Consider the following 23,103-nt stretch of genomic DNA (forward strand, 5'->3'; position numbering starts at 1 on the left):
GTCTGGTGGAGACATCCACACTGGATCCACAGATGAGAGCTGGACAGGAGCATGGCACAGCCATTCCACCAGCCCTGTCTTTGGATTGTTATGCCAAAGGGAAATAAAACTTCTATTTTCAGCCACTCTATTTGGGAATCTCTTTTTAACAGCAGCTTTACTGTCAATTAATATAGAGCCTCAGAGTGAATTTTAAAAAGACAGTTGAGATGAGACAGATGTAAATACGAAGGCTGATAACATCATTTAAGCGTCTGGATGCAGCCGGGCCTGAAAACAGCACCACTCCTGGGCTTTTTCGTTATCTGAGCCAGAAAGTTCCTTTTTATTGCTTACTCCCATCTGAGCTGGGATTTTTGTTGGTTGCCAACTGGAAGGGTCTTAACTGATATCCTTCACTTGGTGATGGCTTATGTGCTATTCTTATGCCTAATGGCCTCAGGTCTTCTACCCAGTAGCTGCTGAAGCCATTCTTTTCTCCCCCCCCCCGATAGTTGCTTCTCTGAGTCACTGCCCAGCAGAAGCCAAAGCAGCTGTTCTGGCTCCTCACAAAACTTTCAAATTAAGGGTGTTCTACAGACTGACTTCTATAAAGAAACTCACTGTTTCTATAAAGCAGAAATCACTGGGAATCTTGTTAAAATGCAAAGTATGATTCAGGAAGTCTTGGGTGGAGTTTGATATTCTGCATTTACAATAAGCTCCTAGGTAAGGCCTGTGCTGGTGTGGAGTCCACATTTTGCGTAGCAAGGTTGTCCTAAAGCAGGCCTGCAAGCCTAACTGCACATCAGAATCACTTAGAGGGCTATAAAATATCCATATATGGATATCTGGGTTCTATAACCAGATTCTTGTTCAATTGTTCCTTGCAGCCAGGGGTAAGAACCAATGCTCTAGGTGTCTACTGCAGTGGTACTCAAATTCTAGCTTGCAAAAGAACCACCTAGAGGGCTTTGTAAAACTTAGATTGCTGGGCTCCACCCCCAGAGTTTCTGATGTGGCTGGTCTGGAGTGAGGCTGAGAACCTGCATTTCTAACAAGTTCCCAAGTGATTCAGATGGTGCTGATCGGGGACCACACTTAAGAGAACCACTGGACTAATGCTAAAGTTACTGACTCCTTATAATAGGACCAATTTTCACTGAGAAAGAATACTTCTATCCACAAATTATAGTACATCAATGCTCCAGAACATCTATCAGGGATACACTGGAGGACAGGGGGAGAATTCATATTTACTCTCTTAAGTTCTAAGATTATTCCATGTAAACACTTAATGCTTTGTAAATACACATTTAACTCTATCATTGCCATAGTAGTAAACAGTAATGACGGATTTTATTCTAGATGTTGCTGTTGTCATTGTCAGGTGCCCTTGAGTCGGTTCCGACTCATAGTGTCCTTATGTATAACAGAAAGAAACACTGCCAGTCCTCCACCATCCTCACTATCATTGCTATGTTTGAGCCCACTGTTGCAGCCACTGTGTCAATCCATCTCGTTGACGGTCTTTCTCTTTTTCGCTGACACTCTGCTTTGCCAAGCATGATGTCCTTCTCCAGGTACTGGTCCCTCCTGATGACATGTCCAAAATACATGAGAGGAAGTCTCACCATCCTCGCTTCCAAGGAGTCTTCTGGTTACACTTCTTCCAAGACAGATTTGTTCATTCTTCTGGCAGTCAATGGTATATTCAATATTCTTTGCCAACACCATAACTCAAATGCATTAATTCTTTTTCGGTTTTCCTTATTCATTGTCCAGCTTTCGCAGGCATCTGAGGTGACTGAAAATGCCATAGCTTGGGTCAGGTACACCTTAAGTCCTCAACGTGATGTTTTTGCTTTTCAACACTTTAAAGAGGTCTTTTGCAGCAGATTTGCCCAATGCAATACGTCATTTGATTTCCTGACTGCTGCTCCCATGGTCATTGATTGTGGATCCAAGTAAAACACGAAATCCTTAACAACTTCAATAGGTAGTAGAGACTTACTGGGTTTAAAAGCCTCTGAATCCTAGTAAATGGCTCATTTTCACAGTTTTCTCAGAATAATCCTTCTTTCAGCTCTACTGTAGAAGAGATACATGTTGAGTGGCAGTTTCTAAAGGGTCAACACTTTAATGTTCTCCTGCAGAGCAGTTTTAAAAGCTTTTGAAATCTAGGATTCTTAAACAAGGTTTTTTCCCCCAAGTCAATTAAAGATATCCCCTTTTATTCAATGGATGGAAAATTGTGTTTCAGAGTTGAGCGAGGGCAAACATGCTCCCAAATTAGATATCTGAACAAAGTAAACTATGAATAGATTAGACAATGGGCTGCTGCTTTTTTGCTTTTGCAAGAAACAAAGACAACTCAGATGTCTTATTCGTAGGACAGCCTAAAGCATTCTCTCTTCCCTACTTCAACCTGAAAAAAATACAGTTCCATGGAATTAATGTGAGTTGAACCAGATCCAAGTTGCTGAACTTAAGTGCAGTTAAGATAAGAGGGCCATCATTAAGACATGTGTGTAGGGCTTACACAGGATCAGTAAATTCAGACAAGTCCTACAATACATTTCCAACCAGTAAAACACACAATTTCTCTGTTCAATGCATGAACTCAAGCAAATCTAATAAGCTAATCAAACATGCTCTTCTGCAACCAGACCAAAAGGACAAGCCTCCTTTGTTCCACTAAGGAAAGCTTTCCTTTGGAAAGGGAAATATTTTGAATTTTTTAAGACATTTTCGGGTAAACTTAATTTATACCTACGTATCTTTTGTCTGAAGAGCTCTTAAATGTATCATAATCCAACACTATTATCAGAAAAGTATGAGCCTGCGAAAAAGAAGTGAAGGGTAGAAAAGGAAGACATTGGAAGGGAGCAAGCATTTTCCAATTTTACATAGCTTTAGACTGTGACAATCAGATGCAAAGCCTGTAAAGCCACTGCAGTCCATGGGGCTTGGTCACAAGCAATAGAGCACAAGCTTTAAGAATACAAAGTCTACCTGCTATGCTTCCCTAGAAGTAATCTAGAAGCAGTGATTCTCAAATCTTCTGGAAATGAGACTCACCTGGGGGGGCTTTTACAAACGACAGACATCTGGGCCACACCTCCAGATATTCTGAATTAATTGAACTGGGGTGGGGCCCAGGCAGAGACATCATTTACGTTTAAAAGCTCCCAGGTGAATTTAATGTGCAGAAAGCTTTCAGAGCCACTGATGTAGACCCATAGATGAGAAATAAGAGCTAGAGGGGCTAAAATGCCGCCTCCTTTCACCAAAACACAAGCACAAGAAGAAAAGGAAAAATTTAACTCCTCCTTTTGACTTTCCTATCTGGTCAGTGGTACCACCATTCTTCTCAATCTCAGGTTCGAAAGCTTCAAAAGACGATCCTTCTTTGATGAGCACGTCCAACTGGCCGTCTAATACAATCATCGTCATCATCAAGATGCTGGTGGTGACACTAACCCTTTCATGGTTCTTGGGACAGAATGCACCCGCAAACATTTTCAGGTTCTCAGGTTTCTCGGGAGGCCGTTTGTCCCACTAAACGTATATGCTGCCCTCCAGTGGGGGCTTGTGTAATGGTGAAAAATGAAACAAACGTTCTTTGACAAAAATTCAGTAAGGTAGAAGGCTTAGGTATGAGGCAGTGCATACAGGAAATGTGATTAGGTCAAACTTTTGTCTCTTTTGGCTTTTGTACAGCTAAATAACTCCTGTAAGCATATTTATGGCTTCCTGTGTGATCGCTAGAGAGCCCTGGTGGGTTTTTTTTTTCCTTGTGTTTGTCATATTTGGAAAACCAGAGGTGTCCAATGTAACCAAAATGTTACTATTGATTCATGTTGAAAATTTTAATGTTTTTTGGGATATATGTGCCCCACAAAATATGTATCAAAATCCATATTTCATAACAAATTTCAGAAACGTTCTTTGATTCAGCATGCCTTCCATTAACAAAAACACATGGTATCAACAAAACATTCAAAGCAGAATAATTGGGTCTTGAAAGGGTTATCAGGCACTGTTTTAAGTGCTTGACATGCATTAACTCATCAGTCTTCACAGCATCTCTATGAAGTAGCTATAGCTACTACAGTGAAACCTGTGAGAGCCAGAGCTCAACGAAGCTGCCTTGTTTTTCCAGGTCTCACAAGTTTCTGCCTTTGACAGGGTCAGTTTTACCCCTTTTCTATCACTCTATTAGTGGAAAATATTTGACTTTTCCTTCTCTGACAGGTTTCTGCCTTACACAGGTTCCAGCTTTTGCAGGTTCTACTGTACAACTAATCTCCTTTTTATAGATGAGAAGCCTGAGGCACAGAGAGGCTAAGTAACCTGCCCAAAGTCACATAGCCAGAAATTAGCGGAACTAGGATTCTAAGATTCCCATCAATTCCACCCATTAGTTCTTCCATTACCACACTGATGTTTGTGCAGCGAATCTACCAAAGCAATATGTCAAATTTTGGTAAAGAGATCAGAATATCAGTGACCCAGAGTAGTGAGTCAAGCACTGCAAATAAAGGATATGATAATTCATTATTCGGGAATGCATCCATCAGGCTATATTAAAAAGTGCTGTTTTGAAAGAGTGTAGTATCAAGATCCCGGTCTCAGTTGCCCTCGAATCGATTCCAACTCACGGTGTCCCCATACGTGTCAAAGTAGAATTGTGCTCCATAAGGTTTTCAATGATGATTTTTCACAAGTAGATCCCAGGTCTTTCAGGACTATTTAAAGTTAGAAAACTGAGGATCTGCCCTCTGTTGGACCACGGAGAATGCAGTCTTGACAAGTAATACGGCCTAGCAGTTGTTACAATATAGATAATGAATGGAAATTGCCTATCATACTTCCGAGTAGGGACTCAGTGTAATTTTTAATGTTGGCACAGTGGTTAAGCACTTGGCTGCTAATTGAAAGGTAGGCAGTTCAAACCCACCAGTCCCTCTATGGAAGAAAGATGTGGCAGTCTGCTTCCGTAAAGATTATAGCCTTGGAAATCCCATGGGACGGTTCTACTCTGTCCTATAGGGTCGCTATGAGTTGGAATCGACTCGATGGCAACAGGTTATTTCCTAAAAATATCCATAAACTTACTTCCTAAAAAACCTTGACACAACCCCCGAGACTATGGCCGCTGGACATCCTGCTCAGAACTGAAGCCACTCCAGAAGTCCACCTTTCAGCCAAAGATTAGACAGGCCTATAAAACAAACAATAACATACGTGAGGAACGTGCTTCTAGTTCAGTCAAGTATAGGCGACCAAATGGGCAACACCTGCCCAAAAGCAAAGACGAGAAGGCAGGAAGGGGCAGGAAAGCTGGACGAATGGACATGGGGAACCCAAGGTATAAAGGCAAAGGGGGAGAGTACTGACACACTGGGGACACTGCAACCAATGTCACAAAACAATTTGCATACAAATTTTTGAATGAGAAACTGAAGAAAAAAAAAAAAACCTTGAGACAAACGTATTTATGTTACAGCTAAGATTTATAAAAGCAGTATTCAAGAGGAAAATGCTGGGAGAAAAGAGGAACCTATGTCCTACATCAAACACGGACCAAAAAAAGAAAAAAAAATCTGGATGAAAAAGCACTTCTACCTGGAAATACTAAAGGTACTCCAAGACTCTCTTCTCCTGGAAGGCAATGACATACTTTTAGTATAAAGATCCAAGGGATGCTCATCTTCCATCAACCTACAATCGCAGCTTGGGTTTGTTTTGCTTTTTTTTTTTTTTTTTTTGTAAAATGCAGTATTAATTCATGAGGATTTCGCTTCTAGGTCGATTCTTATCTCCTGGAAGCTTTTATCTCCTTTTCTGCCTATGAATCACCAAAATCTTCCTAAGATTTATGCCTGTTGCTGTCGAGTGGATTCAGACTCACGGCACCTACACGTGTTACAGAGTAGAACTGCTCCAAAGTGTTTTCTCAGCTGTAAATCTTTATGGAAGCAGATCACCAAGCCTTTTTTCCTTAGCACTGCTAAGTGGGTTTGAACCACCAACCTTTAGGTTAGTGGACGAGTGTAAACCATTTGTGCCACCCAGGGACCTTCTAAGATTTACAAATCAACTTCATTTCAGTCCCTGATCTCCCTGGGTCTTCCAAATCCCAGTGTTCTCAGCTCTCCTCCCGTAATTAGTCAGAAGGTTCACAAGTAAAAGAATACCTGGAGCACAGTTTTTGCTGGAAATTGAGACATTATCACCTTAGATTATTCATCTTGCACAAACACACATTCCACTCATCACGATACAGTGTATTACGTATGAAGTATACTCCATTTATTAATCAAATATGTGCCAGAAGTCAGTGCACTCTGTGTTAATCACTAATGTGGGGAATGAGGGAGAAGAGCCAGAAAGGAAATGTTTCATGGGAAGGAAAAACTACTAATAAATCAGATGGCCTAGACTCAAGTTATTTATTCTGCCAATAATTAGCTATATGATCTTAAACAAATCACTTCACCTCTCTAGATGTGTTTCCTTTTTAAAGTCACTTCCAGCTCTAAAATCCAATGTTACAGATTGCAGAAGCAGAATTCAAACGAACACAATGAGAACTATCCCAACACTTTAAGACTTCTTTGATTCATGAGCTAAGACTATTTGATCTTAACCGAACACATCATGTAAGATCCAGTCTTACCTTTAAGAGTTCAAAACTTAAATGCAAATTATTAGAGTATGGACAATTAGGCTGGATGAAATGTAATGTTTCTTTTCCTCCTGGTATAAACATCAATTGAGTATTCAGATCTTCAACAATTTCTTGCTCATTGTGCCTTTTGGACATCTTACTATTCAGAAGTTTGTCGTTTGGATGGTAGGTGGGACAGAGGAGAAAAATAAGAAAATCAAGTGTCCTGAAATCATCAACAGAATTCTCATTTTCCCCCAACACACTGTGCCACCTCATGGAAGGTTTTTGTTTTTTGTTTTGTTTTTTTCTAGGAAAGCAGTGGAATTCTCTTCCACAAGCTCTTCTTATCCTTCTTGATAGTAGTTCTTTGGCAGTTTTGATCACTAGAAATGTCCAGGTAGATTCAGACAAAAACAAGCTGATATATACTTTCCATATAATGCATGTTAAATACAGGCCCAAATCATCTTCAATTATCCGAAGCAGTCTAAAGGTAGTTAATAGTTGCTTGAAGGAAGGCATTATGTCATAATTTCTCTTTAACTTTCAAGATCAGCGAAGAGCTTTGCCTTGGTAGTCGTGCAGTAATACATGTTAACTGACTGGCTTACCAAACGTAAAACTTAATAACTAATCAGGACAATTACAAAATATAATCAAATCTAATATAATAAAATCAAAATACTTACCACTCTAATACCTAAATGATTTCAGAAGCGGGAGCATAAATAAAGTTAAGGTTTTAATTCATTAGTAAACTTAACAGTTAACAGTGTTTATAATTTAAGGTTCCAATGCTGGCCTTCTTTAAGTATTTTAAAATTACAATCCCAAGTACTACCATAGATTTTTAATTCTTAACTTAATTTCCAAAGAATGCAAGTCTATTTGGAGCTTTAGCTGAGGGTAATTCAGGAGACATGGATAAAAGGGGAAAGAAAAAGTATAATTCAGCATTAACCCTGCCTGGTAAAAAATAAACTGCTCATTTTGTGTATGTGTGAAAACATAAGTCCCTTGATGTTAAGGATCAGAATGTAAGTGAGAAACAAGAAACATATACATATACATACAGAAAACATTCCAGAATCACAAAACCTAAAGCTAAAAGAAAAGAGAAACAAATGTGGCTAAAACACTACTGTGAGTCAATTTTTGTCAGAAGTGTTCAGTCATTATTGAGGCTAACCTTCAAAATAACCAAAAAGAAAAAATCATATCCCAAGTTTTACATTGAAAAACCACGCTCAGAGATAAGAAACTTCTCCAAGGTCAAATGGCTTTTAAGTGGTAATACCAAAAATTGAACCTCTATTTATCTGATTCCAAAACCTTCAAGATCATCTCCTTACATAACTTAATTTGGCACAGAACACAACTGAACATTGGCAGCGCCAGAATCACATCTCCATATGAATTACAATCTATATATGGTATGAACCATACTTTATTGCACTTCCACACACCTGTTACCCATGCAACTGGAGTCTGTTGCCTAACAACTCAGTAAACACTAGCCTTTTGGTTCCTAAACACGTCAAGTGAATTGAGCCCTCAGCACAGATGCAGTAACCCTAATATACTAAACCTTCAGTTAACCAGAATTTAAGGACCTTTATCTTGGCATTTGCATATACTTTTATCAAATGCTTTTTCTGCATCTGTTGAAATGATCATACCGTTATCTCCCTTCAACTATTAATAACTGCATTGCTTTTCTGATGTTAAAGCATTCCTTGGATAAACCCTACTTGTGCTCATCATTATTCTTCTAATAAGCTGTTTTATTCAACTTGACAGTATTCTCTTTAAAATTTAGACATGTAAGATCGTAAGTGATACCAGCCTATAGATTTGTTTTTATGTGCTCTCCTTCTCTAGCTTTGACACAGTAGTGCTAATCTGATAAAATGAAATGGACAGTCATCTATTGTTCTCTAAGCTCGAGAACAACAATTGTCTCTTCTTCGAAGGATTAGCAAAATTTACTTGTGGAACCATCTGGGCCTGGTTTTTTAATTGAGATTTTTTTTGAGATAATTTAAGACTCACATGCAATTATAAGAAACAATGGCAAGATCTCTTGTTGCCCTCTACCCAGTTTTCCCCCATGGTAATGCTTTGCAAAATTATACTACCCTACCACAACCAGGATATTGGCATTGATTCAATCCACCAATCTTACTCAGGCTTCCTCAGTTTTACTTGTACTCATCTTGTACGTGAGCGTGTGTGCATGTACATACAGTATGTATATTGGTTCTATACAATTTTATCATATGTAAAGGTTTGTGTATCAACCACTACAGTCAAGATACAGAACTGTTCCATCACCACAAGGATCCCTCCTATTGCCCTTTTATACCCACACCCACATCCCTATTGCAACTCCCCCATCACCCATCCCTAACCCCTGGCAACCACTAATCTGTTCTCCATTTCTATACTTTTATAATTTTAAAAATGTTACATATGTAACATAAATGGACTCATACAGTATGCAATCTTTTGGGATTGGCTTTTTTCACTCAGCATAATTCCCTGGAGATTTATCCAAGTTGTTGTATCAATTGTTCCTTCCTTTTTATTGTGGAGTAGTATTCCATGGTACGGTTATATTAGAGCTTGTTTAACTATTCACCCATTGAAGGGCATCCAGGCTGTATCTAGTTCGGGCTATTATGAATAAAACTGAATTTTAGTGTATGGGTTTTTTGTGAATATAACTTTTCATTTCTCTGTGATAAATGCCCAAAATATGTAATTACCAAGTCATACAGCAACTGCATGTTGTTTTATAAGAAACATGTCCAATACTTTACCAGAGTGGCTATACCATTTTACATTCCAACCAGCAATGTATGAGAGAACCAATTTCTCCACATTCTCACCAGCAACATTAAGTTGGTGTTGTCATCATTTATTTTAGCTATTCTGATAGGCATATAATGCTATCTCATTGTAGTTTTTATTAGCATTTCCCTGATGGCTAATGATGTTGAACATCTTTTCACGTGCTTATTTACCATCTGTATACCCCCGTCAGTGAAATCTCTCTTCAGGTCTTTTGCCCATTTTCTAATTGGATTGTTTGTTTTCTGTTGCATTTTGAGAGTTCTTCATATAGTCTAAATATTGTTAGACATATGGTTTGTAAATATGTTCTCCCAATCTGTAACATTTCTTTTCATCCTCTTAAATTAATAAACTAGATCTCATCAAAATGTTAAATTTTAATGAGACCCAGTTTATCAATTTTTCCTTGTATGGACCTAGTGCCATTTTTAGGCATAAATCTCGACTACTTTTGCATTGTTTTCTCTGGTCATTCTTACTCAGATTTTTTACTTCTTGAGCCGATTGTGGTAATTTACATCTTTCCTAGAAAATCATCCATTTCAACTTATTTTAAAACGTACTGGCACGAAGTGGTACATGGTATTATCATAATTTTTAATCTCTGCAACTGTAATTACTTCCTCCAACATTACTCTTAATGTTGCTTATTTGTAACTTTGCTTTTTTATGATTATACTGGCTAAAGATTCATCTATTTTATTCACCTTTTCAAAGACTCAGATTTGGTTTTTATGATCATCAGTTCTGGACACCCTAGTTTTCTATTTCATTACTATACGCTTATGCTATATTTCTTCTATTTTCTTTGAATTTATTTCACTCTTCTTCTAACCTCTATAATTGGAAGCTTAATTCATTTATTTTCTATTTTTTTAATCAATACATATATAATCCCAAAAAGTTATATGTTCATTGTTGAAAACTTGAAAAATATAAAAGTGTTACGGAAACGAAAATCAAGAACCTCACAATTCAGAAATAATCACTGCTTCCATTTATAATTTTCCTTCAAGCCTCTCTCTCTGTATGTGGCTGTGTGTATGTGTAAATACACATATACTTAAAAATTTATTTTCTATAACCAAGGTCTTACTATAGTTCTACATCCTGATTTTTGTCCATTATAAGCATTTTCCAAGTTATAAACATCCTTCAAATACATTTTAATGGCTGTATGATTATTAATGTATGAATTACTTTTATTTAACCATTCCTCTATTACTGTATACTCAGGCTGCTTCCATTTTCCAATTATTATAAATAAGGCTTCAATAAATGCATTTGTGAAAAATATTTACCAGGCTATTATTTCCTTTGGGTAGATTCCTAGAGATAAAATACTGGACAAGATGGGCTTTCTACATCTTACCACTTAAAGATTCATCCAGTCCCTGTAAAGAATCTTTCGCCAGCCTGAAATAATCAATCCCTCTCATCACCCACATTTAGAGGAAAAGCTGACCATAACCATATCCCCAAGACAAAGTAGGGAGCCCAGCTATGAAAAGGCAGACGTTACCAAGTACGTGCAAGGCCACCCTCTGAGCTGGAGCTTCTCAGATGAGGCCCACGTCGTGTGCCAAGTCCCCACTCTGGCGCTTCAGGGAGGCAGGAAACCAGGAATTAGAATAACAAAGACCAACATTTGACATAGGGCACGGGTATGCCACTGTGCTAAGTGCTCTTATCTATTTTATCTCACATCATTCTAAGAACCTATTTTAGGATCCCCTATTTTATAGATGAGAAAACTAAGCATAGAGACGTTAAGAAATTTGCCCAATTTTATACAGTTGGTAAGTGGATTCAAACCCAAGCAGTCTTAACTCCAGAGCCCATGCTAGGAACCACTCTACTATACTGCCCGCTTATCTGCATTCTTGTTTGTGGTCTCCACAGCACTCAGACTGGCGTCAACGGCTACAGACAGGAGCCAGATGGAAGGCACCGGTTACTAGCTCTTCTCGGGAACAGAGGTTCAGGCCAGAAGCCAAATGAGGAGCATGAGATGGTTCAGTGATGTATGCCTTAAAAAGCCACCCAAATTTTATCAAAAGGTCAAGTTGTCTTCTATCTAAAATGAAAGTAGATTCTACCGTATCAACTAGTCTCGATGCTATGCTGCCTTATATTAGAAAATGTATGGAAAAACACTAGACATTAAGACCCCGAATATTCACAGCAGTGTATACAATCCCAACACTCAGTTGATAAGTTAACTGATTACCACCAACTGTTAGAAATGACTTACCTTTCTGTAATGTGAATGAGATCCTTGATTCAGTAAGAAGTATTTGGCAGGGGCTTAATAATAACTTATTGATTAGGTTGCTCTTAAATTTTCTTCAATCACATCTTGAAGCACAAACAAAATAAATACTAAAGACAGAAATTTCCCCTAAACTCCATTATGTTATAGATGGAGAAACTGAGGTCCCATGGGATTAAGACAGTTAATGACCTGTGTGCCAAGCTTCACTTTTGTCCTGACTCAGAATGTTGTATTTTAATATATTTAATATTATACTAAATTTATAATATACTTAATATATATTTAATACATTTATATCGTTTATATACTGTATATATTTTATATATTAACATATACCTTATATAAATATACACTTAGAGATATTTAAACATGTATCTATAATAAATTATACAAAAACATATATTTAACTTTTTCCTTTTTTTGGGTAAGAACTTGAAAAAAAAGACTTTTTTCTTTAATAATTGGGTATCTTGTTCCATGTGTCATTCTTACCATGAAACTACGTTGTATAAAGAAACAAATAATTAACTACTCTACTATAATTGCATACTCCATAAATATCAGTACTATTTACGTTTAATATACTTGTATAATCAGAGGGAAAAAAATAAACATCAGAATATTTTGTAAAGGGCACATTTACTGCACTTTTGTGACATTTTTCACAAGACAAATTCAACGTTAGAGGTAAGAAATGTGAAAACATACTCTGGTCATCACATACTAGATGGCTTTGCTCAGCTGATGTGAAATTCAAGTGGGAAATCTCCAGACTTCAAGGCTTCTCTCCCCCTCCCTGTCCCACCAATTCCTTAAGATACGTGAGAAAAACAAGACATTCATAATTCTATTTCAATCGCGTCCTTTCTTATTCAGAGGCAGAGCCACCCTCTAGGCTTCTTTCAAAAGCTAAAGCTGTCTTAAACACAGACTTGTCAAAATGTAACTGAGATTCTTAATCGTAAGAACTGAAGCTCAAATTGCCAAAAAGGAAGAAATGTCACGCATTTCTATCCTTTAAAAAACAAAAATACTCCCTTTCTCTCCCCCACATTCACTCATCCGATAGACCAGCCAGGGTGCTGGAATCTCAATCCGGCCAAAGGAAAGAGGAGGCAACCTTAATGTACACTGATGCTGTGTTGGGACTTTACATAAATGTCTTGTCTACAGAAGTCAAAGGGGCAAATTAGCCCATGTTCACTCTGGTCTCTTGTATTCAGCTGACCCTGTACCACACTGCCTCCAGTGGCCGGAGCAAAACTGAGCTTCAGCTCGAGTACTGACCCATCCTAGACTCTAGACTGCCCTGGCCCCTGGGCACCTGCACTTAAATACCAAGCATCAACAGGTGTTTACCAAGCTCCAGTGAGCTCAGCACCGTGTGGGGGGTCAAAGGTGTGAAAACACGGCCCCTCCCCTCAGATAGAGATGGGAGTGAAAATTCACCTTTCTAGAATGCCAGAGGTGAAAGAGGGGTTGTTGTTAGGTGCTGATTTTCAACTCACAGCAACCCCATCTGACAGAGGAGAACTGCCCCGTAGAGTTTTCTAGGCTGTAATCTTTACAGGAGCAGATCGCCAAGTCTTTCTCCAGCAGATCTGCTGGGTGAGCCTGAACACCAACCTTACAGTTAGGAGCCAAGTGCTTAAACCATTGTGCCCCCAGGGCTTCAAAGCCTTAAAGAACAATTTATCCTTAAAGTACAATTTAACCAGTTCCCTCATTTCACAGCCAAGAAAACAGAGGCCAAGAGAAAGAAAAGGCAGTGGCTGGGGTTAAACAGCACCTTCAGCGCCTCAAGCACCACTCCCTCGTTTTATCCTCACAACAGTCATGTTATAAAGGTATTCTTAGATCCAATTTACACACACACACACACACACACACACACACACACGTGTATTTTTTAAATGACTTGGCATTTCAGTACCTTGTCCATGGTATGACATTAAGTGGCAAAGCTCCAGCATTTGAACCAAGACTTGTTCACCACTCAAGCACTCTATGCTCTACCCTTGATCCCCAGAGTCACACAGCTACTGTTGGGAGCATTCGATGTAATACAAAATAGCATGTAATTAAGGGTTAAAGTGTGTCTAGACCAATGGTTTCCAAATACGGCTGATATATTGAAATCATCTGAGATGATTTTTAAAAATACACATGCCCCTTCTCTACTTCTAGGATTCTGACTGAATAGGTCTGGGATGAAGCCCTGAAATCTGTATTTTTATACACTTCCCAGGTGACTCTGGTCATCAGGCTGCCTTACTATTTACAGAAGGATAAAAACAAGGGCTAGATCAGTCACAAAGAGCTATTCAGAGTTTGGACTTGAATCAACAGAATTTAAAAGCAGAAATACTGACAAGGCGGCTAATAAAATGGGGATAACTAGGAAGAAGGAGTCCCTGGGTGGCTCAAATGGTTAAGTGCTCAAGTGCTAACCGAAAAGCTAGAGGCTCAAGTCCACCCCGAGGTACCTTGGAAGAAAGACCTGGCAATCTACGTCCAAAAATCAGCCACTAAAAATCCTATGGAGTACAGTTCTATACTGACACATGGGGTTGCCTTGAGTTGAAGTCAACAGCAACTGGTAAATGACAACTAGGAAGGAGCCCTGTTATGGAATATCTTATAAATCTGGCAGATGCATTTACACTCCACAGCATGATAACAAAGAAACACACGGTTTCTGGACCCTTGGGAACATGACCAGAGTGGTAGAGGATAAACCAAACAGCAGGAAGGCATCTGGGCCCAGGAAAGGCAACTACAAGGCTGCTGACATGATAGAGGCACGAGCTAGCAAGGTTCTGAGAAAGAAAAAAATGATAGAGGTCTGAAGGGATCTGGATCACTAGAACGTAAACCCCAAGAAGGCTGAGAGTTTGCCTGATTTGCTCACTGCTAGGTCCTGAGCAGGAGTCCCTTGGTGGTGGAAATGGTTAAGCACTTAGCTACAAACCAAAAGGTTGGCAGTTTGGATCCAACCAGAGGCACTCTGGAAGAAAGGCCTGGCGATCTACTTCTGATAGGTCACAGCCATTGAAAACCCTATGGAGCACAGTTCTACTCTGACACACACGAGGTTGACATGAGTCGGAATCAACAAGGCCAAATGGTAGATTCCAAGCACCTAGTAGGTTCTGGAAGCCAACAAACAAGAATGAGTCAAGGATTTCAAGATTCAAGGTCAAAGGACTAGCATTAAGATGACACTACTGCCACAGCTGACCAAAAAAGCAAAATAAGAATAGCTTATTTTCAGAAAGGGTTCTTTCCCATTACTTTTTGCTTTTCTCTAAAACTTTATTTTGGCTTCTAGTCCACAGAAGACTTATGTGATTTTGACATACTAGAATGTACTGTTGACAGTAGCATGAGTAGCAGGCATTCTTCCCTGGAAAGGATGGGTGAGATTTTTTAGTTTGATTTTTGGCAACGGAGGAGAGAAAATTCAGTGAGACTCTAAACTCAGATGTCATTTCTCACGAGACCTATCGGACCACTGCCAGCAGGCATGCCAATGGCACAGTGGTTTGACTAGACTCCCTATAAACCTTAATGACAGAGCTAGTTGGTCTCTGTGTGGCTGGGTCAGCTTCAGGGGCCTTGCCAACCTGAAGATACTCCACCTCCAGCTGGCCAGTCAGGTCTCTGGGGGTTCCTGGGGAGTTGATAATTTATATGAGAATTATCACCCTTTCAAATAGTTAAGTGAGATAAAATTCACGCACACAAACACAAGCACACACACAATTTGGTTTTCTGATAAAGTTTAAAAGTAGTTCCGCCCAGAGAAAAACCAAAGCATCTTCTGAAACCCCTTCCAAACTAATGATTATCTAAGGTGCCATTTGAGTGATCATGTTACACAGCCCCCAGCAGGCTGCCATTTGAATGGTGAACACCCTCAAAACTAGATATGCCAGGTCCCAGAAGTGGGAGTGGGGAGCATGCTCAGATTCCTTCTTGGACACCCACCTTCTGCAAGCTTGATCTTAGGAGATCTTTCCTTCCTTTTTAAATGATGTCTACCTCCTGCTAATATCCAACTAACAGAGAAAGAGCCCTTGTTTGTATAAATTCCCTAGCAAAAGTAAGTTGTTTTACTCCCAGAACAGCCAAAATATGTATCTTTTAAAAAAACTGCCAAAGGTTGCATGATGACAGTTTTATTTTTCCTTCTAATCCAAACTTTCCAAAGCCTGCTTTTCACAATACACTGAGAGGTAAATGCATGGGTCCAAATACCTTCACAGTTCCTTTTAATTTACAGACATCTAAACGTGTATAAAATTCCACTAGTTCAAAACGCTTCCTTTTCTTAAACGTATTTCCAGTTCAAATTATGTTTATAGCAGTCTGCAATATATTATTTCTAAAAATAAACAGTCATATAAAAAAATGGGTAGAGAAACAGCAGCATATCACTACCGCCACACTCAGTCAATCTTTCCCCTTACACCGTGTTCCAGCAGTGAAAGTCCTAGCCTGCCGGTGGGAACTATGAGTGCATCACCATGAATAGGCTTTCCCTGGCAAAGCACTGGCAGCTCTGTCTCTAGTGTCCATAAACGAAGAGTCACCAGTTCCTTTTCACAGACCGCTTGAGACTTAGTTCCTGAGAATCTCCCCCCACCCTCCAGCTAAGTATAAAACTCAAGACTTCACTAACTGCAGACTTTCTTTCTTCCTTTTAGAGAGGTTTTAAGCTCTGCTGATCACTACTTCTAAATCCCAGGAAATAGCTGCAGTTTTCAAATTAAAATGCAAAGTACTAAAAATAATATGCTATACTGGCTAATTTTTTTTTTTAAATAAAGAGTTTCAACTCGGTGTGTATTGATGCTTACATACATGAAACAATTAGGGACTCCAGAATAATTTAAATGAACTATTAGACATTCTGGGCTTTGAAACAGCTTCTATAAGACTGACTGACTATCCAACAAAGACTCTGCTAGAGTCCCTAAATTGACATTTTAAAAGTCTCTAATTACCCTTTTGGATGTTATTCCATTACTTCCATCACAATGAAGCAGCTCACTCTGAAAGCATCCAATTTTGATTTGAGTAAATAAAACATATTAATAAATACTAAAAGACTAAAGACACAGATTTCAGAGGAAAGGTGTCACCGGGTAGGTGGACAGATACAGTTCAGCCAAAAGGCTTCCTTAAGGAGAAATGTCGATTTATGCAAATACCCAGAGTAGCAGAAGATAGAGACATTCTTTCTCTAGAATCCCATAACAGTAACATGTCCTAACAAATCCCCAAAACCCCCCCGAACAGGAAACAGTAAAAAGGTCCTCCTTAACCCAGTACAGCTTTTTAGGCAGGCTTTCTCTTAAAAACCTTCAGATGAAGCTCTCCCTTTGCCCTGTTTTGCAACAAGATGATCAATGTTTTTCTGAAATAAACACAGAATTTCTCACTTTTTATGTGCAACAAGCCAAAGTTCATAACTGGTTGGGCGAGCACTAACTCTAATGGAATAAACCATCATTTGCTAAAGAGAAATACTGATAAGGATCTGAGCTCTAGTTCATAGCCTGAATACCCGAATATTCATCTATTCCGTACAATTTACAATTTTACATGCTCTCCAACCCCGAGTAATGTTTGGGGACCTCCTAGTACACGCAGAGGTTCCAACGCTGATTAAAAATGCCCAACCGCTGCTCAGTGCCCAAGAGGTTTCCCAATCCTAAATTGCCACAGCTCAAAAAAGGGGAAAGAGGGTGAAAAACTCACAAAAAAAACTCACGGTGATACAATTTTTCTTGGAAGAGAGAGTTCAGTTAATTAGAGATGGTCAAGTTATTAGAGGGCAAAGAGAAGGTACCGAAACAGCAGCACTCCCTAACCGAGACCCCAGGCGGCAATGAGGCTGCAGGCGCAACTGCGGCGCTGGGGCTGCCACTTGGCCGAACTGAGGTCGAAGAGCCCAGGTAGGGGCCACCACGAACTTGGGGACGACAAGGAGGCAGTTCCCTTTAGGGAGCGCTTATTGGGCGACGTAGGGAAACAAGATCCAGCCCCAGAAACGCTACTCTAACGGAGGAGAAATCTAGTTCCCACTGCCGGAGCCTGAGAGGAAGGCTCGGTGCCCGCACCCGGCCCCGGCCCAAGGAGACTTCTCTGGGTGCGGGAAGCGCCCCCTCTAAGGCCCAAGAGGGCGAGCGTGGCCGGTGAGAAGCCTCTCTACGCGCACGGCAGAAAGACCCGAAGGCCAAGCCCGGTTTCACAAGCACCCCACCTCGCTCCACTATACGGTACTCCAGTGCAGTTCGAATTAAAATGTCCTCCAGCCCCTGAAGCACCGCGGACCGTCTTCCGCCCCTCAAAGGGGGAGGGGGTCTCCACAGGACTCGGACTGCAGACGCGGGCGCCCCGGAATTTTCCGGCACGTTCCGCGCACCGCCCACCGCGTCCCGCTGCGGGACCACGGACTGCGCGTCCGAGGGCACTGTCGGCTACCTCACGCCAGACAGAGGGAAAAATCAAACAAAAGAACTTTTGCCAACTTTCCTCTCCAGGCACTCGCGGGTTTCTTCAATCTGGGCCCCATCTCCCCAGAACTTGCATTCAGTAGAGTAGGCAAGCTGACTTGGGGAGTGGTGTGCGGATGAAGGGACCCCAAAGTTTCCAGCTCATCCGTAGGTCTCGGGGAGAGCGCGAAGCGAACCCGTTTCTTCGCGGGCCCTACCCGAGCTCCCGTCTCCACCGCTTCGGTCCTTCTCGGGCCACGCAGCAAGACACCCCCCTCCCCCCGAGGCCGAAGAAGTTGAGAGTGACTTCTGGGGCCTCTGCAGCTGGGCAAAACTGCGACTTTCGCACCCCCATTCCCGGGGACCTTGGGGTAACTCGAGAGCGAAGCTTTTCTGTAGGAAGGGAAAGGGAGAAAGGAGTGGAGGAGCGAGCGCATTTGTCCCAGCTGATCCCTGGAGGACAAGCGCGGCGTCTAGCGGTGGGATCCCCCAGGTGGCGCGTCCCAATTCTCCAGGGGCGTCGCGGGCTGTCCTGGCGGCCCCGAGCACCTTGAACCGCGCGCGCGTCCCCGCCTGGCCCACTCACCGACTCTGCCGACACGCAGGCAACCAAGCCCAAGGTGAGCAGGACCCACGCGCGCCGCATATTCCCCGGGGACCGGCTGCTCCTAGCCGACGCTTGCAATCAGGGTGAAATGAAGGCTCCTGCCCGGCGATCGGCGCAGCACGCGCACAGGAATCCGGAGCCCAGCAGCCGCAGCGAGCGCGGCGAGGGCTCGGGGCTCGGGGGCGCTCTCCGCGTCCTCCTGCGCCTGATCCTGCCGCCCGCGGCTGTGCCCCCGAATGCGGCGCCTTCTCACTTGTTGGTTTCTAGACTCCCGACTCTAGGGAGACTGCTATCTGGAGCCCTTTCTCTGCTGTTGTTTTATTCTTCCGCGGACTCCTTCCTCGGTTCGCAGTTCAGTTTCTGATTTCAAGGAATAGATTCGATGGCTTGAAATACGGATGGAGCTGAAGTTTGGTGGCAGAATGGTTAAGGCGCGCTGTCCGCCCGGCCGGAGCTCCCGGAGTATCTGGAGAGATGCGAGTACGACCGGGGCTAGTGGCTCCGCGGCCGTGCCCCTCCTCCTCGCGCCGCCGCCGCCTCCCTTCCCGGGTCCTCCTCCTCCTCCTCCTCCTCCCCTTTTCCTCCTCTTGCCGCCTTCCCTCCCTCCCTCCCTCCCTCCCGAGCCTGCTTCTCTGGGCTCCTCCGGGCGTCTGGGTGAGAGGAGGCGGCAGTGTGACTCCCAGTTAAACCCGGGAGAAATTCCTACAGGATTACGCTCCGATTGGCAGCTCCGAGGACCAGTGGGCGCCGGCGGCTCCGCGCTGTGGCTGCTCTACGTCTGCTCATCCACAAACCAGGGTTCCTTCGTTGCTCGCTCCCGCTTTCCCCTTTTCTCCTTGCTTTTTCTCTCTCTACCTACACGGTCTCTTCTTCTCTATTTTCTTTTTCTTCACTTCCACTTCTCTGTCTAGAAAGATCGGTGAAAGAAACGAGAGACATATTTAGCTTTCTGCCTGCGAGAATTAGACCAGTAGAAAGACAACCGCTTTAAGAGTTAAAAAAAAAAAAAAAAGTTTACAGAAGCCTCCAGCCAATTCGAAGTGTCCATAAATCGCCAATTCATTTAAAATTGTATTTGAAGAGAAGACAATAAATGTGTGTTAGTATTTCCCAACTACTCCAGCCTCAGCCACTCACGCATCCCCCACAGCTACACACCCACCCTCACCACCCCCTATTCCCCCACCGCCACCCCTCCGAAAAAAAGGGAAGTGGAAGAAGGCTCCCATAAACCCAAAACGCAGGTATTTCAACGTTCATAATTTCATTAAGTGCTTAAATACCACTTCTACCTCACACGCACTGTAAGCCCCTAAGGCGTTTTTTAGGCTCCATTTCAGCATAGAGTTGTCAACGTTTGGAAGCTACAAATAAGGCAATTTGAAGAGAAATTGGATAGAGACCTTGAATAATAACAGATATAAGAAAACTTCATAGAAAAGAGGGATAAAGTAATTTCTAGTTTGAAGAAAATAATGAACATGTATTTCCTGAATGGAAGCAACTGATATGAAATATTTTTTATGAAGTTATTTTTTTCTTTCAATTCAGTGTCTCTGGTCTACTATATAACATGGCAACCAACAGTATATTCCCTTCCAGTTGCTACCACCATCTTTCTCTGTGATTTATGGAGTAAATGAATTATGGGACCATTCTGTTTCTAGAATGCTGCTCAAGGAGACCCTTCTCTTTTGTTCACCCTGTATTCTCATTCCTGGCACATAAAGGACACCCATTAAATATTTCTTGAATAAATTTTGCTCTAAAACTCAATCTATACCACATAAGAGTTCTGAGCCTTTAAGATACATAGATATATTTGTTGGTTACGAGGGATGGGGGGGTGGGAATACTAAATAGACAATAGATACGTGGTAACTTTGGTGAAGGGTAAGATTGTACACAATACTGGGGAATCCAGCACAACTCGTACAAGGAAAGGTCATGGAAGCTCCATAGACAAATCCAAACTCCCTGAGGGACTGAGTTGCTGGGCTGTGGGGACCATAGTCTTGGAGAACATCTAGCTCAATTGGCATAACACAGTTTATAAAGAAAATGTTCTACATTCTACCTTGGTGAGTAGCGTCTGGGGTCTTAAAAGCCTGTGAGCAGCCATCTAATATACGCCACTGGTCTCACGCCTTCAGAAGCAAGGGAGAATGAAGAAAACAAGATACAAGGGAAAGATAAGTCCATAGGACTGATGGACAACAGCTACCACGGTGTCCACCAGACTGAGTCCAGCACAACTAGATGGTGCTCGGCTACCACCACTGATTACTCTGAATAGGATCACAACAGAGGGTCCTGGACAGAGCTGGAGAAAAATGTAGAACAAAATTTTAACTCACAAAAAAAAAACCAGACTTACTGGCCCGACAGAGACTGGAGAAACCTTAAGAGTATGGCCCCCGGACACCCTCTTAGCTCAGTAATGAAGTCACTCCTGAGGTTCACCCTTCAGCCAAAGATTAGACAGGCCCATAAAACAAAACAAGACTAATGGAGCACAACAGTCCAGGGACAAGAACTAGAAGGCAGGAAGAGACAGGAAAGCTGGTAATAGGGAACCCAGGGTTGAGAAGGGACAGTGTTGACATGTCGTGGGGTTGTTAACCATTGTCATAAAACAACATGTGGGAGGTAAGGCCAAGATGGCAGAATGGTCAGATATTTCAGTGGTCCCTCGTACAACAAAGACCAAAAAAAAACAAGTGAATTGATTATATATGACAATCTAGGAGCCCTGAACATCAAAGGCAAAGTTAAGGAATTGGACTGAGTGGCAGGGGGAGGGAGAGACTGTTCAGAAGCAGCAAGGAGTTGTCAGACCTGACCCAGTGGGAGTCGGAGCTCTTCAGCCCAGATCAGCTTGGGGGTGAGCGGTGAGGCAAGCAGTGGCATTCCGGAGGCGTTTTCCACATTGGGAGAGACCCAGCGGCACAGGGTCTACTTGGCCATCTAGAACCAGTGAGAAGCATCCTTTCAACACCGAAAGATAAGTATTTGTGTCTGGCTTACCGCACGGATCAAAAACACCACTCTTAGGGAAAAACCTCTCTACGATTTACCTCCCTGCTCCCTGCTCTGCATTGGGTTCAGGACGGCTTCAGTGATTGCCGAGTCCACTGGGCTGGAAGTAGGACGTGTCATGCACCCTGAGCCATTCTCCTGGCCTTGGAGAGGAAACAAATTAACAAATGGGGGAAAAAATAATCTGCTGGCTCCCCTAAGCCAGGAACTCAGGGTAGGCACAGCTCCTTTGCCTAGGCACAGGCATAAGGGATCCATGGACTTTGAGTGCCTTTCCCCCTGCATAGACTTGTGTGGGCCCATTTCCATAGTGTAGCCCCTCATTACCACAGTACAGCAGGGTAGCTACCTGAAGTCCAACTTCAACTGTTTCAGTTGTGAAGTGGCAGGTTCATGACATTTGGTGCCACTCTGCCCATTAAGCAAGGTCTTCACGTACTCACATTAGGGGCCTAAGGACTGGTGGCTCCACGCACGCCACCTAGCCACTTGTGATAGGGGCCCAAGATTAAGAGGTGCCCCCCAGTCCTTACAGCCAACAGCATTGGGTGCTCATAGTCCGGCTGCAACACCCACCCACCTATGCACTCTAGGGAACAGGGACACACTTTCCTCCTGGACACTTGGGGGCAGCTGTCAGCCCCCTGCCTTATTCAGCCTGTGTCCCTCTGCTGCAGCCAGATGCCTGTGCCTACACCAATCATCCATGCCTGTCTAGGACTGTAGGTGAGAGCCTGCACCACACACTTGGTGGCTGACTACCTGGACACCTGAGCTGAATCCATACAGGAGGAGTGGCAGAGTCAGGCTCACATACTTAGTGGCAGGTCTGGCCACCTGGTGGCAGGATGTTGGAGCTTCAGGGACACCGGTGATCAGGCCAGCTCACACGAGCAGCCTATTAGGACATATCAAAACAAAACAAAACAAGAAGCTAGGACACAGTAAGCAAACATAAAACAAATAAATATAATAACTTATTGATGGCTTGGAGACAACAGTCAATATCAAGTCACATAAAGAGACAGACCATGATGGCTTCAGCAAGCTCCCAAAATAAACAATCTAGAAATTTTCCGGAGGAAGAAAATTTCTTGGAATTACTGGAGGCAGAATACAAAAGATTAATATACAGAAATCTTCAAGAGATCAGGAAGGAAATTAT

The 23,103-nt window shown here is 42.1% G+C and overlaps 1 protein-coding gene and 1 pseudogene across 2 annotated transcripts in view; one reads left to right on the forward strand and one right to left on the reverse strand.

The window, feature by feature from the left end:
* SDC2 (syndecan 2) overlaps nt 1–19,386 on the reverse strand; it is a 132,306-nt gene extending 112,920 nt beyond the window's left edge. The window contains exon 1 of the mRNA XM_004370754.2: nt 18,879–19,386. Coding sequence (XP_004370811.1) covers nt 18,879–18,938 — 60 coding nt within the window. The 5' untranslated portion in view covers nt 18,939–19,386. The remainder of the gene's footprint in view (nt 1–18,878) is intronic.
* The window catches only part of LOC111819464 (NADH-ubiquinone oxidoreductase chain 1-like), a 7,955-nt pseudogene continuing 4,149 nt past the window's right edge, over nt 19,298–23,103 (forward strand). Inside the window, exon 1 of the transcript XR_002823067.1 lies at nt 19,298–19,448. The product of XR_002823067.1 is annotated as an NADH-ubiquinone oxidoreductase chain 1-like (transcript). The remainder of the gene's footprint in view (nt 19,449–23,103) is intronic.

Source organism: Trichechus manatus, unplaced genomic scaffold (genome assembly GCF_000243295.1).
Source record: "Trichechus manatus latirostris isolate Lorelei unplaced genomic scaffold, TriManLat1.0 scaffold00009, whole genome shotgun sequence".
Classification (NCBI taxonomy): domain Eukaryota; kingdom Metazoa; phylum Chordata; class Mammalia; order Sirenia; family Trichechidae; genus Trichechus; species Trichechus manatus.